General features: G+C 45.8%; 1 protein-coding gene across 1 annotated transcript in view; it reads right to left on the bottom strand.

Moving 5' to 3' along the window:
* Positions 1 to 11,250, bottom strand: part of CDRT1 (CMT1A duplicated region transcript 1) — a 44,751-nt gene extending 33,501 nt beyond the window's left edge. Inside the window, exons 1-6 of the mRNA XM_015563269.1 lie at positions 10,749 to 11,250; positions 8,789 to 8,965; positions 6,734 to 6,934; positions 6,518 to 6,645; positions 5,397 to 5,519; positions 1,776 to 1,885 (exon numbers count right to left, since the gene is read on the bottom strand). Of these exons, the coding sequence (XP_015418755.1) occupies positions 1,776 to 1,885; positions 5,397 to 5,519; positions 6,518 to 6,645; positions 6,734 to 6,934; positions 8,789 to 8,965; positions 10,749 to 11,250 (1,241 nt within the window). The remainder of the gene's footprint in view (positions 1 to 1,775; positions 1,886 to 5,396; positions 5,520 to 6,517; positions 6,646 to 6,733; positions 6,935 to 8,788; positions 8,966 to 10,748) is intronic.
* Between the last annotated feature and the right edge of the window lie 3,216 nt (positions 11,251 to 14,466).

Raw genomic sequence — 14,466 nt, 5'->3', positions numbered from 1 at the left:
CCAGGATCACAGAGTAAAGTGGGATTGTTTTAGTAAAAAGGGATGTATGGTCACTCTAAATATGAGAAGCAATTTTGTTCTCATTGCATTTGTCATATCTTGAGTTCAACCAGGCACCATCTTTTCTAAAGAGTATTTATCGCCATACCACTCATAAAAAGTCAACTTTGCTTGTCTCCTATCTGCTCCACCTTTCCCTTAAGGACTGGTCAATATGCAATTTGTTAGTGTGACTCACAGCCAAAAATAAAATAGAGATGGCCTTCACAAAACCTTATGAATGAAGAGTGAAATCCTAGGCCTAAAGTATGGCAGAAAGTTGATTATTAAAGGGTCTTCTTACAGCATATCCAAATGATGTCACACTATGTAGTTATCATAAATATTATTTTCATATTTAACATGGAAAGATAGTCACAGTATTTTGCTGGAGTGTGTTACAGAAATATGTATAGCACTAGTGGCCCGGTGCACGAAATTTGTGCATGGGGGGTGTCCCTCAGCCTGGCCTGCACCCTCTCCAATTTGGGACCCCTCAGGGGATGTCTGACTGCCTGTTTAGGCCTGATTCCATAGGGACATCCCTCTCACAATCTGGGACCCCTGGCTCCTAACTGCTCACTTGTCTGCCTGCCTGATCACCCCTAACCACTCTGCATGCCAGCCTTCTTGCCCCCAACTGCCCCCCCAGCTGGCCTTCTCATCCCTAACTGCCCCTCACCCCCCTTCTGGCCTGCTCGTCCCTAACTGCCTGCCCCTGCCGGTCTGATTGCTCCCAACTGACCCCCCACCAGCCTGATCACTCCAAACTGCCCTCCTTTCCTGGCCTGGACACCCCTAACTGCCTCTGCCTCAGCTTCACCACGTTGGCTTTGTCTGGAAGGTTTCCCAGTCTAATTAACATATTACCCTTTTATTAGTATAGATAGTATAGATAGATACCAGGTGCACAAGTGAGGGCTGGCTGGTCTATCCTGAAGGGGGTCCTGGATCAGGGTAGAGGTCCCTTGGGGGGCAGGGCAGGCCTGGGCAAGGGGCCTGGGGTGGTTTGGAGGCCAGCCACACCCTCATTGGGTTGGGGGTACCCACTAGGGGCGGTGTGGCCTGGGTGAGGTGCTGGAGTGGCTTGCAGGCTGGCCACACACCCTTTGGGGTGGGGTTCCCCACTGGGAGGCATGGCCAGCCTGGGCAAGGAGCTGATGGCCAGCTTGGGTGAGGGGCTGAGGGCTGTTTTCAGGCTGGCCATGCCCCCATCGGGGTAGGGATCCCCATTGGGGAGCGTGGCCAGCCTGGGCGAGGGGCCAAGGGCCTTTTGGGGGAGGTTTTCAGGCCGGCCAAGCCCCCAGCTTTGTAAAAAAATTCTAGAATAGACACCAGTATTAATGGTGATTATCTCTAGAAGACAAGATTATAGGAGATCTTTGCTTTTATCTATACATTTTCTGGCATTTGGTGGACTCCCCCCCCCCCACACACACACACTAAGCATATATTACTTCTGAAATCAGAATAAAACAATAAAAATATTTCAAAAAAGAAAGATTTTATGCACATAAATTGTGCATAAATTTGTTGGTCAGTATACCCAAAATTTATAAGGGGAAAATATCCGCCACTCTGCTGAAAATGGTGCAAACATCAAGCACCTATTCTCATGTTAATTTAGAGCTTGAGATAAGGAAGGATTGCCTTTCCAAGTGAACAGGGTCATGGGAATCCTAAGATGCCAGTATTTAAGGATCTCTGAAGACCTAGATTCAGACCATAGTACCTACGTGTCAGAGAGAATATGGATGTTGTAAGTCCCACAGAAGACATTTCTCTCCTCCATCTGGATCTGCTGGGTTTCCTGGTTCTGGTATGCTGTCCACAAGTTGTTGTCATTCTAACAAAGGAACACTTGGAGTCAAAGTACAGTGGCAACTTTACTCCTGTATCCCCTAGAGCAGCGATTCTCAACCTGCGGGTCGTGGCCCCTTTGGGGGTCGAACGACCCTTTCACAGGGGTCGCCTAAGACCATCAGAAAACATATATATATATAATTACATATTGTTTTTGTGATTAATTACTAAGCTTTAATTATATTCAATTTGTAACAATGAAATTGGGGGTCACCACAATATGAGGAACTGTATTAGAGGGTCGCAGCATTAAGAAGGTTGAGAACCACTGCGAGTCTCCCCTGGCAAGGACACAAGTGCCCAGGGATTCTTCCTCTTCAAGCTGTGGCTGTTGCTATGTGGTCATGGGGAAGGGCCAAGGAGCAGGCAGCAAGGTCATCTGTACGTTAGAAAATATTGAATCCAAGGTCCTAATTCTTCTCCTATTTCTTTGTGTTTCATATGCATTTTGATTCCATGAACTTTCAATGTTGCTGATGCCCAACTTTTAAAAAAATGAGTTCACAAAGGGTATACTCACAGATAAAGGCATAGATCCCTTTTGACCAACCATTTTATGGAAGGAGGGTTTCGCATTTACATTACATATACTTAACAGTACAAAGTATATTCATGGAAACTGCAATGTGTGAAATTACTGTTACACACTCTATTTTCATTTGCCCTTCAAAGTTTTCATCCATCTGCAACCTTAATTTCTCCTTACAGCTGCCTCACAAAGTACATCATTCACCCTACAATGTGTTCTCAACATTTTACAGATGAGGTATTGAGTCTCAGAGGAGAAATCAGTATACCCAACCTCAGCAGAGGTGCTTGCTTTCCGTTTCCCTCCCTCCCTCCCTCCCTCCCTTCCTTTTTTTTCTTCCCTCTTTCTCCTTTCTTCCCTATTTTTTTTCTCTCCCTCCCTTAATCACATACTTCCTGAGCAGCTATTGCCTGCCAGGCATGCTGAATTCTGGCACAGATGAAAGTTCCATGCTTCTTCTCAGGCATACTCTCCCCCATCCAAAAGCAGAAAATAATACACGACCAGACAACCAAAACACAGGGTGAGTTTGTCATGAAAGCAAAGAAGACCAAACCGTCATGTTTGCATCTGGCAGACCTAGGGACACCTCTTCCTAAGTCTCCTTCCAAACCTTAGGTGGCGTCATGCCTGTAGACTCTTCCTCAGGATGGCTGCCTTCCTCAGCTTACTCTCCTTTTTAATCTTAACCAACTAGTGATATTCACCTACAAGCCTCTGCAGAATCTGTCCAACTGCCATTCCTCCAGAGTCCAAGCAGCCTTGAATTAAATGAGGCTTCCCTGGCTTCTCACAGTAGGGCTGGAATTCCTTGGCTCTTCCTCATCAATTAAGTTTTGACAACCTAGAATCTACATGGTAGAGTCATTGGGAGGAACAAGACCTGAGTTCAAATTCCAGCTCTGCCACTGACCAGCTATGGGAACTTGGGCAAGTTTTCCAGCAACGTGGCCTGCATTTCCACATCCATAAACTGAAGCTATATACCTGTCCTATGGTGAATATCAAGCACATAATGTGTACAAAGCCTGAGGCACCATTCCTGGCACACTGTTTAAGCTCAGTAACCATTGCAATCAGTATCCCTCAGTAGCACTCAACCTCCACCTTTCCCTCGCAGACCCCTTAACTGTTTTGTCTCACTGCTTTACATGTCCTCATCTGGCCTCCACATTGTCTCTCTTTCCTAAATTATACATTTCTAAAATATATAACACTGTCTGGATGGTTCTTTTTTGTCAGGCAATTATAGCTCTTTCACCTAAGGAAGAAGCATGTTAGTTTCATTATGCCCAACAGAGCAACAGGCTGGGGAAGAGCAGATCAGCATTTCACTTGTATTTGCCTGTTATTCTGCCGGTTAGGATCCTGAAACTCTCTGTGCCTCAGTTTCTTTATCTATAGAATGGGTGCATGGACCAACTCAAAGATTTAAAAAATTGCAAGTCAAATGAGGTAAACAAATGTATTTGCCTTGGCCCATATTTAAAAATAAATGATTTTAATTAGTTGCCAGCATTTAAAAAAGCGAAGAATGTCACATGATAATTCAGGTTTCTAACTTCTCTCAAAAGTTCAGGTGGCCTAGGTTGAGCTTCACAGTCTCCCATGGCAATAATTAGCTCTAGCTGAGTAGCAACTGGCCCCTTTAGATGGGAAGTGAACCCTCTAACCCAGCGATTCTCAACCTTCTGGCCCTTTAAATATAGTTCCTCAGGTTGTGACCCAACCATAAAATTATTTTCGTTGCTATTTCATAACTGTAATGTTGCTACTGTTATGAATCATAATGTAAATATCTGATATGCAGGGGTTGCGACCCACAGGTTGAGAACCGCTGCTTAACCCATGACTGTTCTACTGTCCTTTACTACTTACACCACCACCTCCCTCATTCATGGGCCTGTCTGGCCTGTACAGACATATGAACTAGATGGGCTCTCTGGACACTTCTATTTCTCAATTTATAATTTATAATACAGTTTTCTTATGGGAAGCTACAGTCTGACCACCCCTCATTAAATATTCTTTTAGGACCCATTTAATAGTTTCAAAATAGAAGGCCCTCTAGCAAAGAGGAGGAAGCAGTAATCTCATGGTTCTAGGAATGAACCATGCCTGGATAGGCAGGACATAGAGTTCAGGGTCTTCCATCTGCTCTTCATTATTGCCTAAGATTTGATAGGGAGATGTATGGTTAAGTAACTCTCCCCTTCCATCCTAGAATCAGAATGAACCTGGACATGAAAGGTGAGAAAGTTTAATTCATTCTGGACCCTGGACATTCTGGACTGGCCCTCCTGTTCTCATTCCAGAGCCACAGACTCCTGTAGCCTCTAGATCAGTGATGGCGAACCTATGACACGTTTGACACGCAAACTCATTTTTTGGTTGATTTTTCTTTGTTAAATGGCATTTAAATATATAAAATAAATATCAAAAATATAAGTCTTTGTTTTACTATGGTTGCACATCTCAAAAAATTTCTATATGTGACGGCACCAGAGTTAGGTTAGGGTGTTTCAAAATGCTGACACGCCAAGCTCAAAAGGTTCGCCATCACTGCTCTAGATGCATGGACTGATGGGTGTGGAAGAAAATCCCAACTATCACTGACATTGCTCCTGGCTCTGAGCTCTGCACCAGATGGCTTGGTTCTGGGGACATAGCAATGGGATTTGAAGTAAGGACAAACCCTGAGAGGACAACCCAATCAATCCATTTGTTTAATACATGAGGCATTTAAGGCTTAAAGAAAGGAAGTAACTTAAGCTGAAGGACACATAGCACGGAATTCTGGTCTTCCTTCGGGAATATCACTTCCAATACCCTATATGCATATGCTATATTCCATATCTTCCCATTTCCTATACGCTATGTAAGGACTGAGCCTGGACTTCAGCCTTCATTGGCCAGTAAGAGATGACTCTCACAGTTATTTGCCCGCGATGCCATCAGAACCCACCTTTGTTCTCAGTTTCCATTTCGGATTTTTCGCACGTACGCGCTTTATGTCATCTGTCATTTTAGGAACTGGGACGAAAAGCTTGCAGGCATAGGTGGGATCTATTCCCTTTGTGTAGGACCCCTGGGGGAAAAAACAGAAAATGGCTACTCTTGGTTCCTCTCTCTGAGAGGAAGGTTAAACTAGTGCTTGGCAAGATCTGAAAGAGGGGTAAGCTCTGACTCAGGGAGGCCTGGGCCTGGCCAGTAAGACAATAGTGTGTGTAGACTGGCTTAAGGAGGATAATGATATTAAAGATCTGGAACAAGACCAGAAAGAGATGGTCAACCATTCCCAGCTTTCCAGAGGATGATCTGCCTCACCACGCCTGCTTCTCCCCTTCTCTCATCTGTCTCTGCTGGGAAAAATCCTAGCTCCCAAGAATCCTTGATTTGAATTAGGCTTCAGGCAAAAAACAGAAGTAAAAATGCCATAGAAAATTGCATTTTAACTTACAAATAGACTTTGTGGCCTTGTAGACATCTGTGTACTGTGTCAGGCTGACCTAGAAACATATACATGACTTCCTGATTGCCTAAGCCCGGGATTGGCAAACTGCGGCTCGCGAGCCACATGCGGCTCTTTGGCCCCTTGAGTGTGGCTCTTCCACAAAATACCATGTGCGGGCGCATGTACAGTGCGATTGAAACTTCGTGGCCCATGCGCAGAAGTTGGTTTTCGGCCTGGGTGAGTCTATTTTGAAGAAGTACTGTTGATATTTGGCTCTGTTGACTAATGAGTTTGCCGACCACTGGCCTAAGACACAATGCAGCTCTCTGGGCCGGGGGTCACGTGTTGGGGCAGGGGTGGGGAGGTGAGTCCCTGCTTCACATGATTTCCCGAGGCTCTGCCTTTCTCTTCCTGATAGGTTTCTACCTGTTCTCCCTGCTCAATGTACTCACAATGGTATAGATTAATGGGGAGTCCACACAAAAAGGAAGTGACTGTTGAAGACTGTGAAGCAGCAACATGGAACAGGAGGCCATTCAAAGGGTCTACTGGGTGGACTGAAAGGCTCCTGTCAGCCAGCTTCCACGAGGAAGTAAAGCCAGTCTGCAGACCACCCCTCCCGACAGGAGTACCTGCAGTAAGGCGATCTGATTGTGAATGAACAAATGTATGGAGAAGTCCCTCCTGACTTTCTTTGCCAGTGCAGCCCAGTGCTGGCTCACAGCGGCACATCTGTTCAGGGTGTTTTTATCGAGCATACCTGGGGGGAAAAGAGATAAACCTGGGACCCTATAAACTGGATTGCTAAGGGAAGACTCTTGAGAAATCCCCAATACATCCCAGCATACTTAGAATATACTTGGAGATATGGATGGGCAGTTGACGGATGAAGTCCCGGTATTTGCTGGCTCCAGAAGACAAGTCTCTGACAACATCCAGGTCAACCAACAGATTGGAGGAGGTGTAGCCTGCCTTGAGCATGTGAGCTTTTCTGGAATATAGGCTATTCATCTCGGAAATGCACTGGAGCGAACTCCTCCATTGTCCCTCTAGAACCAAGCCAGAGAAAGGAACATGGTTTGTCTCTGTGTAACTCCAGGCCAGAACTCATCAGAGTCTGCCCTTAGGCTACTGGAGTTTTTTCATTTCTTCTGTGAAAATGAAATTAGAAGCTCCCTAACCAAATATGCAAGTACTCTCCAGCCTTCCCAGCTAAAGGAGATGTCTGTAGTTTTGAAGCCTGCCCTGCTCAGGAATGGCATCTGGAATTTCCTTCAAATTAAGGAAGCATTTTAAACAATTTTAAAAGAGGAAATGGATGAAATAAATTGGTAAGATGTTGATCATTGTTGAAGTTTGGTGATAGTTATGTGAATGGTTATTATACTACTAGAAGCCTAAGTGCAGGAATTCATGCATGGGTGGGGTCCAGCCAGCCTGGTCCCAATTGGTGGATTGGGGCCAGGCCTGTTGGGAGGAGGAGATGGTGGGAAGTTGGCCAGCCAGCCCGCCCAGATCGGGGCCCAATCAGGGCTGGGCTGGCTGGGGGGAGGGTCCGCAGTCGATTGGCTGGTGGGCCCCACCCCCAAATAGAGTGGGGGAGGCTGATCAAGGGTCAGTGGCTGGGGAAAAGGCCCCTGGGAGGTTGGCGGTCCAGCCCCACCCCCAATTGGTGTGGGGGGGCCAATCGGGGGCAGAGCTGGCTGGAGGGAGGGGCCTTGGGCCAATTGGGGTGGTGGGGGCTAATCTGGGGTGGATCTGGCCATGGGGAGGGGGTGTGGGCAGTGGGCTGGCCAGCCCCACCCACGAATGGGGTGGAGGGGCCCATTTGGGGCCAGCGCCTTGAGGGAAGGGCCATGGGTGATTGGCCAGCTGGCCCTGCCCCTGACAAGGGTGGAGGGGCCAATCTGGTGTGGGGCTGTGCAGGAGGAGGGGTTGCGGGAGTTTGGCAGGCCAGCCCTGCCCCCAATTGGGGTTGAGGGGGGCGATCAGGGGCAGGGCCAGGCAGGGGGAAGGATGTGGGCCAATTGGGGTAGGGTGGGCCCTCAATCGGGGTGGGAGAGGCCTATTAGGGGCAAGGCAGCCAGGGGGAGGGGCTGTGGGAGGTTGGCCACCAGCCCCAACCCCAATTGGGCTGGTTCGCTGGCCACAGTGGACATCATAGCAACTGGTTGTTTAGGTCGTTATGGTGTTCTGGTCACTGGCTTTTAATAGATAGATAGATAGATAGATAGATAGATAGATAGATAGATAGATTCTATCTACTTTTCAAATTTTCTATATAAAAATGGTTTAGAGTCTATGTGTTATATTTCCTGTCATTGTTTCATGTATATGTCTTGCTTTGCTGTCCAACTTAGAAAGGCCTTGAGATCAGGGTTCACATCCCTACTGCTTCTATTTCCTGTTCAAGGAATCCAGTGCTGCAAAAACAGCCATTGCATTTTTCAAAAAGAGTGCTGCGGGGTAGGGGAGACCAAGGGAAGGTCAATGGGGGGAGGGGGAGAGGAGACATATGTACTACTATTTGTAATACTTTAAACAAGAAAAAATAAAGAGTGGGTTGAATTCTAGGGGTGCCAACCATGCCACAGGTCAGGGGCTAAACAAGGGACTTAGCCTGGGACAGAGAGAGGCTTCCAAAGAAGCCCTTGGGAGTTTCCTTTCTGATCTCTAGTCTCAGGTATCTCTCAGAGGAACCTTGCTAGAGACTTTTGGTCATACTAACTGATTTTATCCTTGCGTCTCCCCTTCCCAGAGATTCCAACACAGCATAAGTGAAAAATGAAGGTTAATTCCCCAAATCTGTCATCCCCAGATGCTATTGCCCACTCAGCCCCTCCAACTCCATTGGAGCTGCCCAAACTCATAGCTATTGGCTTTCTCACTACAAGCCAACTTACCAGTATTAGATGCTTCCCACCCAACATTTTTAAGCAAGCTTTTTCCCCCTGAATCTTTGGACAAAGGGAAGGATGTGCTCTGGGTTCTGGCTGTCCAGTAGACATTTGAAGTATCAAGCTGGGGGTTGTAGTATTTCTCAGGAAATAAAAGCATAAGATTGGGGTCTTGACCAAGTTCTGAAAAACAAAAGATCAAGACAAGGTTGTTCATTAAGCAGGTGTGTGTGAGAAAAAAACGGCAGTAAATTATTTAATTTCTACTTGTTTCTTTTAAATCTACATAAAATGGGCCAGGCCAGTTATGTCTGTTTTCATTTGGGGCCTCTGAGTTTCTATGCAAAAGTCACAGAAGCCCCCTACTTAGATTTTTCCAGCCTACCTATAATGCAAAATGTATCAGAGCTCTTTTACAAGGAGAGCATGAGAGGGCTGTGGGAAAGAGCTGAAAGAGGGACTGCTTTTCTGAAGCTCCAGCTTAATTTTCTTCAATGGTATGAATAAATGAGTATCCTGGTCAAAATAAAAAAAAAATTAACTTTTTAAGAAAGAAGCTCCTCTAGAACAAGGAGGAGGTTGCACATCCTGTAACTGGGCTCGACCCTAATATATATCGCTAATTGCTGTGGAGGATGATGAAAACCTTTGAGAGTAAACCACAGAGCAGTGCATGTGGATGTAAAGGCCAGGCCTGCGGTAGTTTGGCCCTCCCCTGTGGTGAGGGGTAGCACTGCACAGTGGGAGATGCTCAGGAAGGGAGCCCTGGTTTTCAACCCCCTTGGCTGGGTGACCCAGTTCAAGTCACTCAGATTCCCTGAAGTATGGCTTCCTTATCTATGAAATCCAGGAGCCGGACTAATTTTTTTTTTCATCACTTCTTCCTTTCAGATTACCATTCTTTCACTTCCCTAACGCGCAAAGAAGCCAAGTAGCATATCCCGGGACCTAATTGCCATAGTTCACCTAGCTTAAAAGCCTTTTGGATTCCATTAGTCTACAATTATAACCACAAGTAAGGTCTCATGGACATTAGGAATTCCCATCCTTCAAGACCTCAAACTCTGAAACTCCTTCACCTGATAGCTCGCCCCCGGCCTGCTTTTCTCTTCACCAAACCTGTGCTTTCCCCACACTGGACCTTTCACTCCTGGACCCCTGAGAAATCTACCTCTTGCCTCTTTTTTGGTTCTTTTTGGTCCCTGATTGAGCTGGTCAAACATTTCCAAGATCTCACCAACACACTAGGTCAATGGCTCTCAAAGTGAAGTCCCAGCCAGCAACATCAGCTAGGAACTTGTTGGAAGTGCAACTTGTCAGACCTGCTGAGCCAGGAGGTTTGAAGGAGCCCAGCCATCTGTGATTTTATAAGCCCTACTGGGGATTCCGATACAGCTAATTTTAAGAACTGTGCTAGCCTTACTTAGCCCTTTTGCTGTCTCCAGCCTTGGATAAACTCCACTTCCAAGCTAGATATTATGTGCAAACAAGGAACATAATGGAACGAGTGAGAAAATAAAGCCCTAGGTTTTGACCTGTTGGCCTGGTTTCTGCACAGTGAAGGGTAAAGGGCAAAACAATTCAATAGCTTCCCCATCACATGCCTCCCAAGGCCAGTCCAATCTCTCGCTCACTGACGCAGGAATCACACCAGCCTTCAGTGATAGACACACAGACTAGCCATTTCTGGGCCAAAGGGAAAAGAAATCCATTTTAAAGGCTTCACAGTTAAAAGTTCGGTACACCCTCCTCCATTTGTCATTTGACGATTTTCTAGAAGGGAGTTACATTCAGCAAGTTCTCCTTTGGAAAAAAGGATCTGGTGTCAGGGCAAAGGACTCTATTCTGCCTTCAGAAAAACTCCAATCTACCTAAGTTTGTCTACAACTGTAGTTCCTTTACCAACTTCAGGAGTCTGACTCCCTGGTCTCTGGGCCCTCTGGTCTCTACCCGTAGCCTCATTTACCTAAAATGGTATCCTGCTCCCTCTGAAACAGGACTGTGATGACATTGGCAGCAGTGAGTAGTAACTTCTGGTCGCACATCTGCAGCAGCAAGAGTGTGTAATTTGCCTTAGTCCGGTGGGTGCTGCTCCCAAACCAGTACAATATCTCCCTCATCTTCTGCTCTATTGTCCTATCCAGCATCTGGTTCATGAATTTCATGATGTCCCCCTCCTGCTTGCTGAGGTCGATCCGGGACCTGGTATAGATGAAATCCTTCCCCTGTGTGGTCTGAAGGATATTTTGAAAATAGTATAACAAATATAGGCTATCCAGCTGTCCCAGAATGCTCACTAGAAACCTCCTCTGAGCTATCTCACTGACCCTTAGGAACCACTCTTTGGTGGAGAAGATCTTCCTAGCCAAGATGCACGTTTCACACCTCTGGCACACGGGCACAGATTCATTTCCCTTCTCACAGTGAAAATAGGGGACAGTCTTGAGCCTTGATTCCATGTTGTCCATGATCCTGAGATGACCAGCTCATTTTATCCTTGCCCGTGGTCAGCCCCACCAAACAGCAGAGGGACAGGAGAAGCTGATAAATATCCCAAATGACGCTTTTCTATTACAAACATCTCCCAGAGGAAAAGCAAACCTCTGAGATGGATGGGAAGCTTAGCTCTCCCAGAAACTGCCAGTAGAAGTCCTAGGAAAGGAGGTTTTACCGTAAATCTCCTAAACCTGGCGCTGCTTTTGTGGAGGCAGTTGCTGTATATTCTGAAAGAGCTGATCATCTCATTTCTAGAATGAGAATAGTGTTAGTCAAATTTAAATAATATATGGACCATTTTTAAAGGGAGAAAATATTGTGTAGCCTGGTGTTGAGCTTCAATTGGTATTGTTATTTAATGACTTTTAAATATTTGTGAATATAAAATTAGATGTGACTTCTTATGGTTATAGCTGTTTGATTATAAGGTGGCTATCCCAATGATAGTGAATATATTTACACTCATTTTCTTAACTCATCATATAAGTAAAAATACAAGTGTTTAATATAAATTTAAGTTATTTAGCTGCTTGAGAATGCTAAGCAGAAACCTCTTTAGGGAAGCACTCCTTAGCGGAAAAATTTTCACTGGGACAAAGAGTGTACTTGGGGACTTCCAACCTCAATCACGTGTCCACCCATGTGTCTAGGAGGCAGCTTAGGAGGGAAAAGTGTGGAGTCTGGGCCAGACTCTTGGGTTTGGATCCCAGCTCACCTGCTTACTAGTTCTGTGAACACAGGTACATTGCTTCATCCTCTCCGCTTCAGTTTCCTCAACTGGGAAATTGAGACAATAGTTCCTACTTCATACTAGTAAAGTCCTTGTGAGGATTAAATGAGCTACCATACACAAAGCACTCAGGAGATTGTCTAGTACATAATTAGCCCCCAATAAATGCTAGTTATTGTACCCTAGTCACCATCATCATTATTATCATTGGGATCACTCTTCTGGCAGCCGGGCAATCAATGTTCATTAGGATGTTCATATGTGTGTATGTTCATACATTGAGATACATGTAAAGAAATAATGCGAGTGTGTGCTTTTAAAATAAAAACTGACATGAAAATAGCTTACTTATTTCATGAGATCTTTATCTTTTAACTCTGGGTTATGATCCATTCAGGAGTGACGACATAAGGGTGCACATGGCCATTAGAAATTTTTCAAAATAATTAATAAAGATGTACTGCTGCTAAGTTGGGAAAAATTACTGTACTAGACTATTGCCTAACATAGCTACCCAGCTTGTCCCTGCAGCCAAAATGCCCTTGTAAACATTGGCAGCCCAGAGAAGAGACTTGAAAGCACACTGAGACCATTCTGCTTCAGACAAGACGAGGTTCAAACACTGGTTCTGGTACTTCGGAACTACATGGCCTTGAGTAAGCTGGATGAAGATGGCAGAGAGGAAGGCAGGTAATAAAAATTATAGCTACCTTCTGGGATTAAAGCAAATGTGTGAGACCAGTGTCACTGCTACTGTTGTTGTTTTTATGGTTATTACTCCAGATTAAAGAGAAGATTTGCAATGACATAAGCACTTCCAGTGTAGAGACCAGGCAGTTAAAGATAGGCATTGGACATCATTGCCAGTGGTGGTGTGCAATGGCAGTCCCATACAAGGGTCGGGTGTGGGACAAGGATCAAGCTGGGAAGGGCAGTGCTAGTAGCTCAGCCTCTTCTATCTGAAGAGATATTTGAAAGGCAAGAGCAGATTAGTATCTAATCTATCAGAAAGGCCAGACAAAGGAGGGTGTAGGAGGCGGGAGCCCCAAAGCAGAGGATTGGGTATATATTGTCCCCAGAAGGACTACAAACTAAAATTAAAAGTAGCTTGTTTTTGAAAATCCAAATTACGATTTTAATCTGTGAGGCTGATACACATGAAGGAAGCAGTTTTACTAAGCCAACAGCCTTTACTCCATGCTCAGAGGCCCACTGTGGGCCCCTTTGAGGGAAGTCAGAGAGACTAGGTGGAATCCCAGAGGTGCGGCCTTAAACAAGTACCTCCAGCCTCACTGAAGCCAGTTTCCTTCCTGTGAATGACACATGATCCTCCCTACTCTGCAGGATGTAATGTGAGGATTGCATTCATCAAAGTAGGCCATCATGCTACTTCTGCTGCCTCTCCATTCCACTCACTACCCTACACACACATGTGCACACCTGGGTACGCACACACAGCTTCTCACCTGGCTCAGGAGTCATTTGGGGTCTGATGGTAGGGTTTAAAAAGTGGCCTTGGTGAAGGGCAGGACAAGATGACCAGATGGGATAAGCCAAAGGGCTAATAGGTAACCTGGAAACTCAGTGATTTCTCATGGTGGAGAAGTGGCTCAGTGATACCCAAAGAGGTGAGCAGGCAAACAGGTCTCAGCCAGAGTGAGACCCAGGTCAGGAAACATTTCTCCAAGGAAGGCTTTGGGCTGAGAAATCGGTATTTCTCAGATATCCAGGCTACCAGCACCCTGAAGACCAGTCCTCTAGCTTTCCTCTCTGCCCTCTACTGGTATATTCATTGTTTATGATTCTGACTAAGCCCTCCTGCCCTCCCGCCCCAAATCTATACTTTCTCTCCCATCCTGCCACGTGGTTTAGAGAACCCGGCAGGTCCAGCTGCTGCTTCCTGCCTGGCTCTGTGCCTGCCTAACACTGCACCTGAGGCTCTTCTGGTTCTCACCAAAGCTGCCTGCCTAGCCCTAACCAGTCTGTTTCAGTGGATAGAGTGTCGGCCTGTGGACTGAAGGGTCCCAGGTTCGATTCTGGTCAAGGGCATGTGTCTTGGTTGTGGGCACATCCCCAGTAGGGAGTGTGCAGGAGGCAGTTGATCGATGTTTCTCTCTCATTGATGTTTCTAACTCTCTATCCCTCTCCTTTCCTCTCTGTAAAAAATCAATAAAATATATTAAAAAAAAAAGCTGCCTGCCTCGGGTCAGCCAGCGGGAAGTCAGGAAAGGGCTCAGGCCCCAGAGTAGGGGAGTGTGGAATGAAGCCAGGCTGTGCTTCTGAGCAACTACATACCCCTGGGTCACTCACTTTCTGCCCTCTGCCTGCTTCCCTTTTCTAAAATGGAAATTATAGTTCAACCTAGCTCACAGGCTGGTGTCAGGGTCAAATGAATGGACATATATAAAAGGCACTTTATAACGTGAGATGAACAATACAAGAAAAATACTAGTAGTTT

The sequence above is a fragment of the Myotis davidii genome, unplaced genomic scaffold (genome assembly GCF_000327345.1).
Source record: "Myotis davidii unplaced genomic scaffold, ASM32734v1 scaffold398, whole genome shotgun sequence".
In the NCBI taxonomy this organism is placed as follows: Eukaryota; Metazoa; Chordata; class Mammalia; order Chiroptera; family Vespertilionidae; genus Myotis; species Myotis davidii.
Note: the sequence above shows the minus strand (reverse complement) of the source record. Positions and strands in the feature narration are given on the sequence as shown.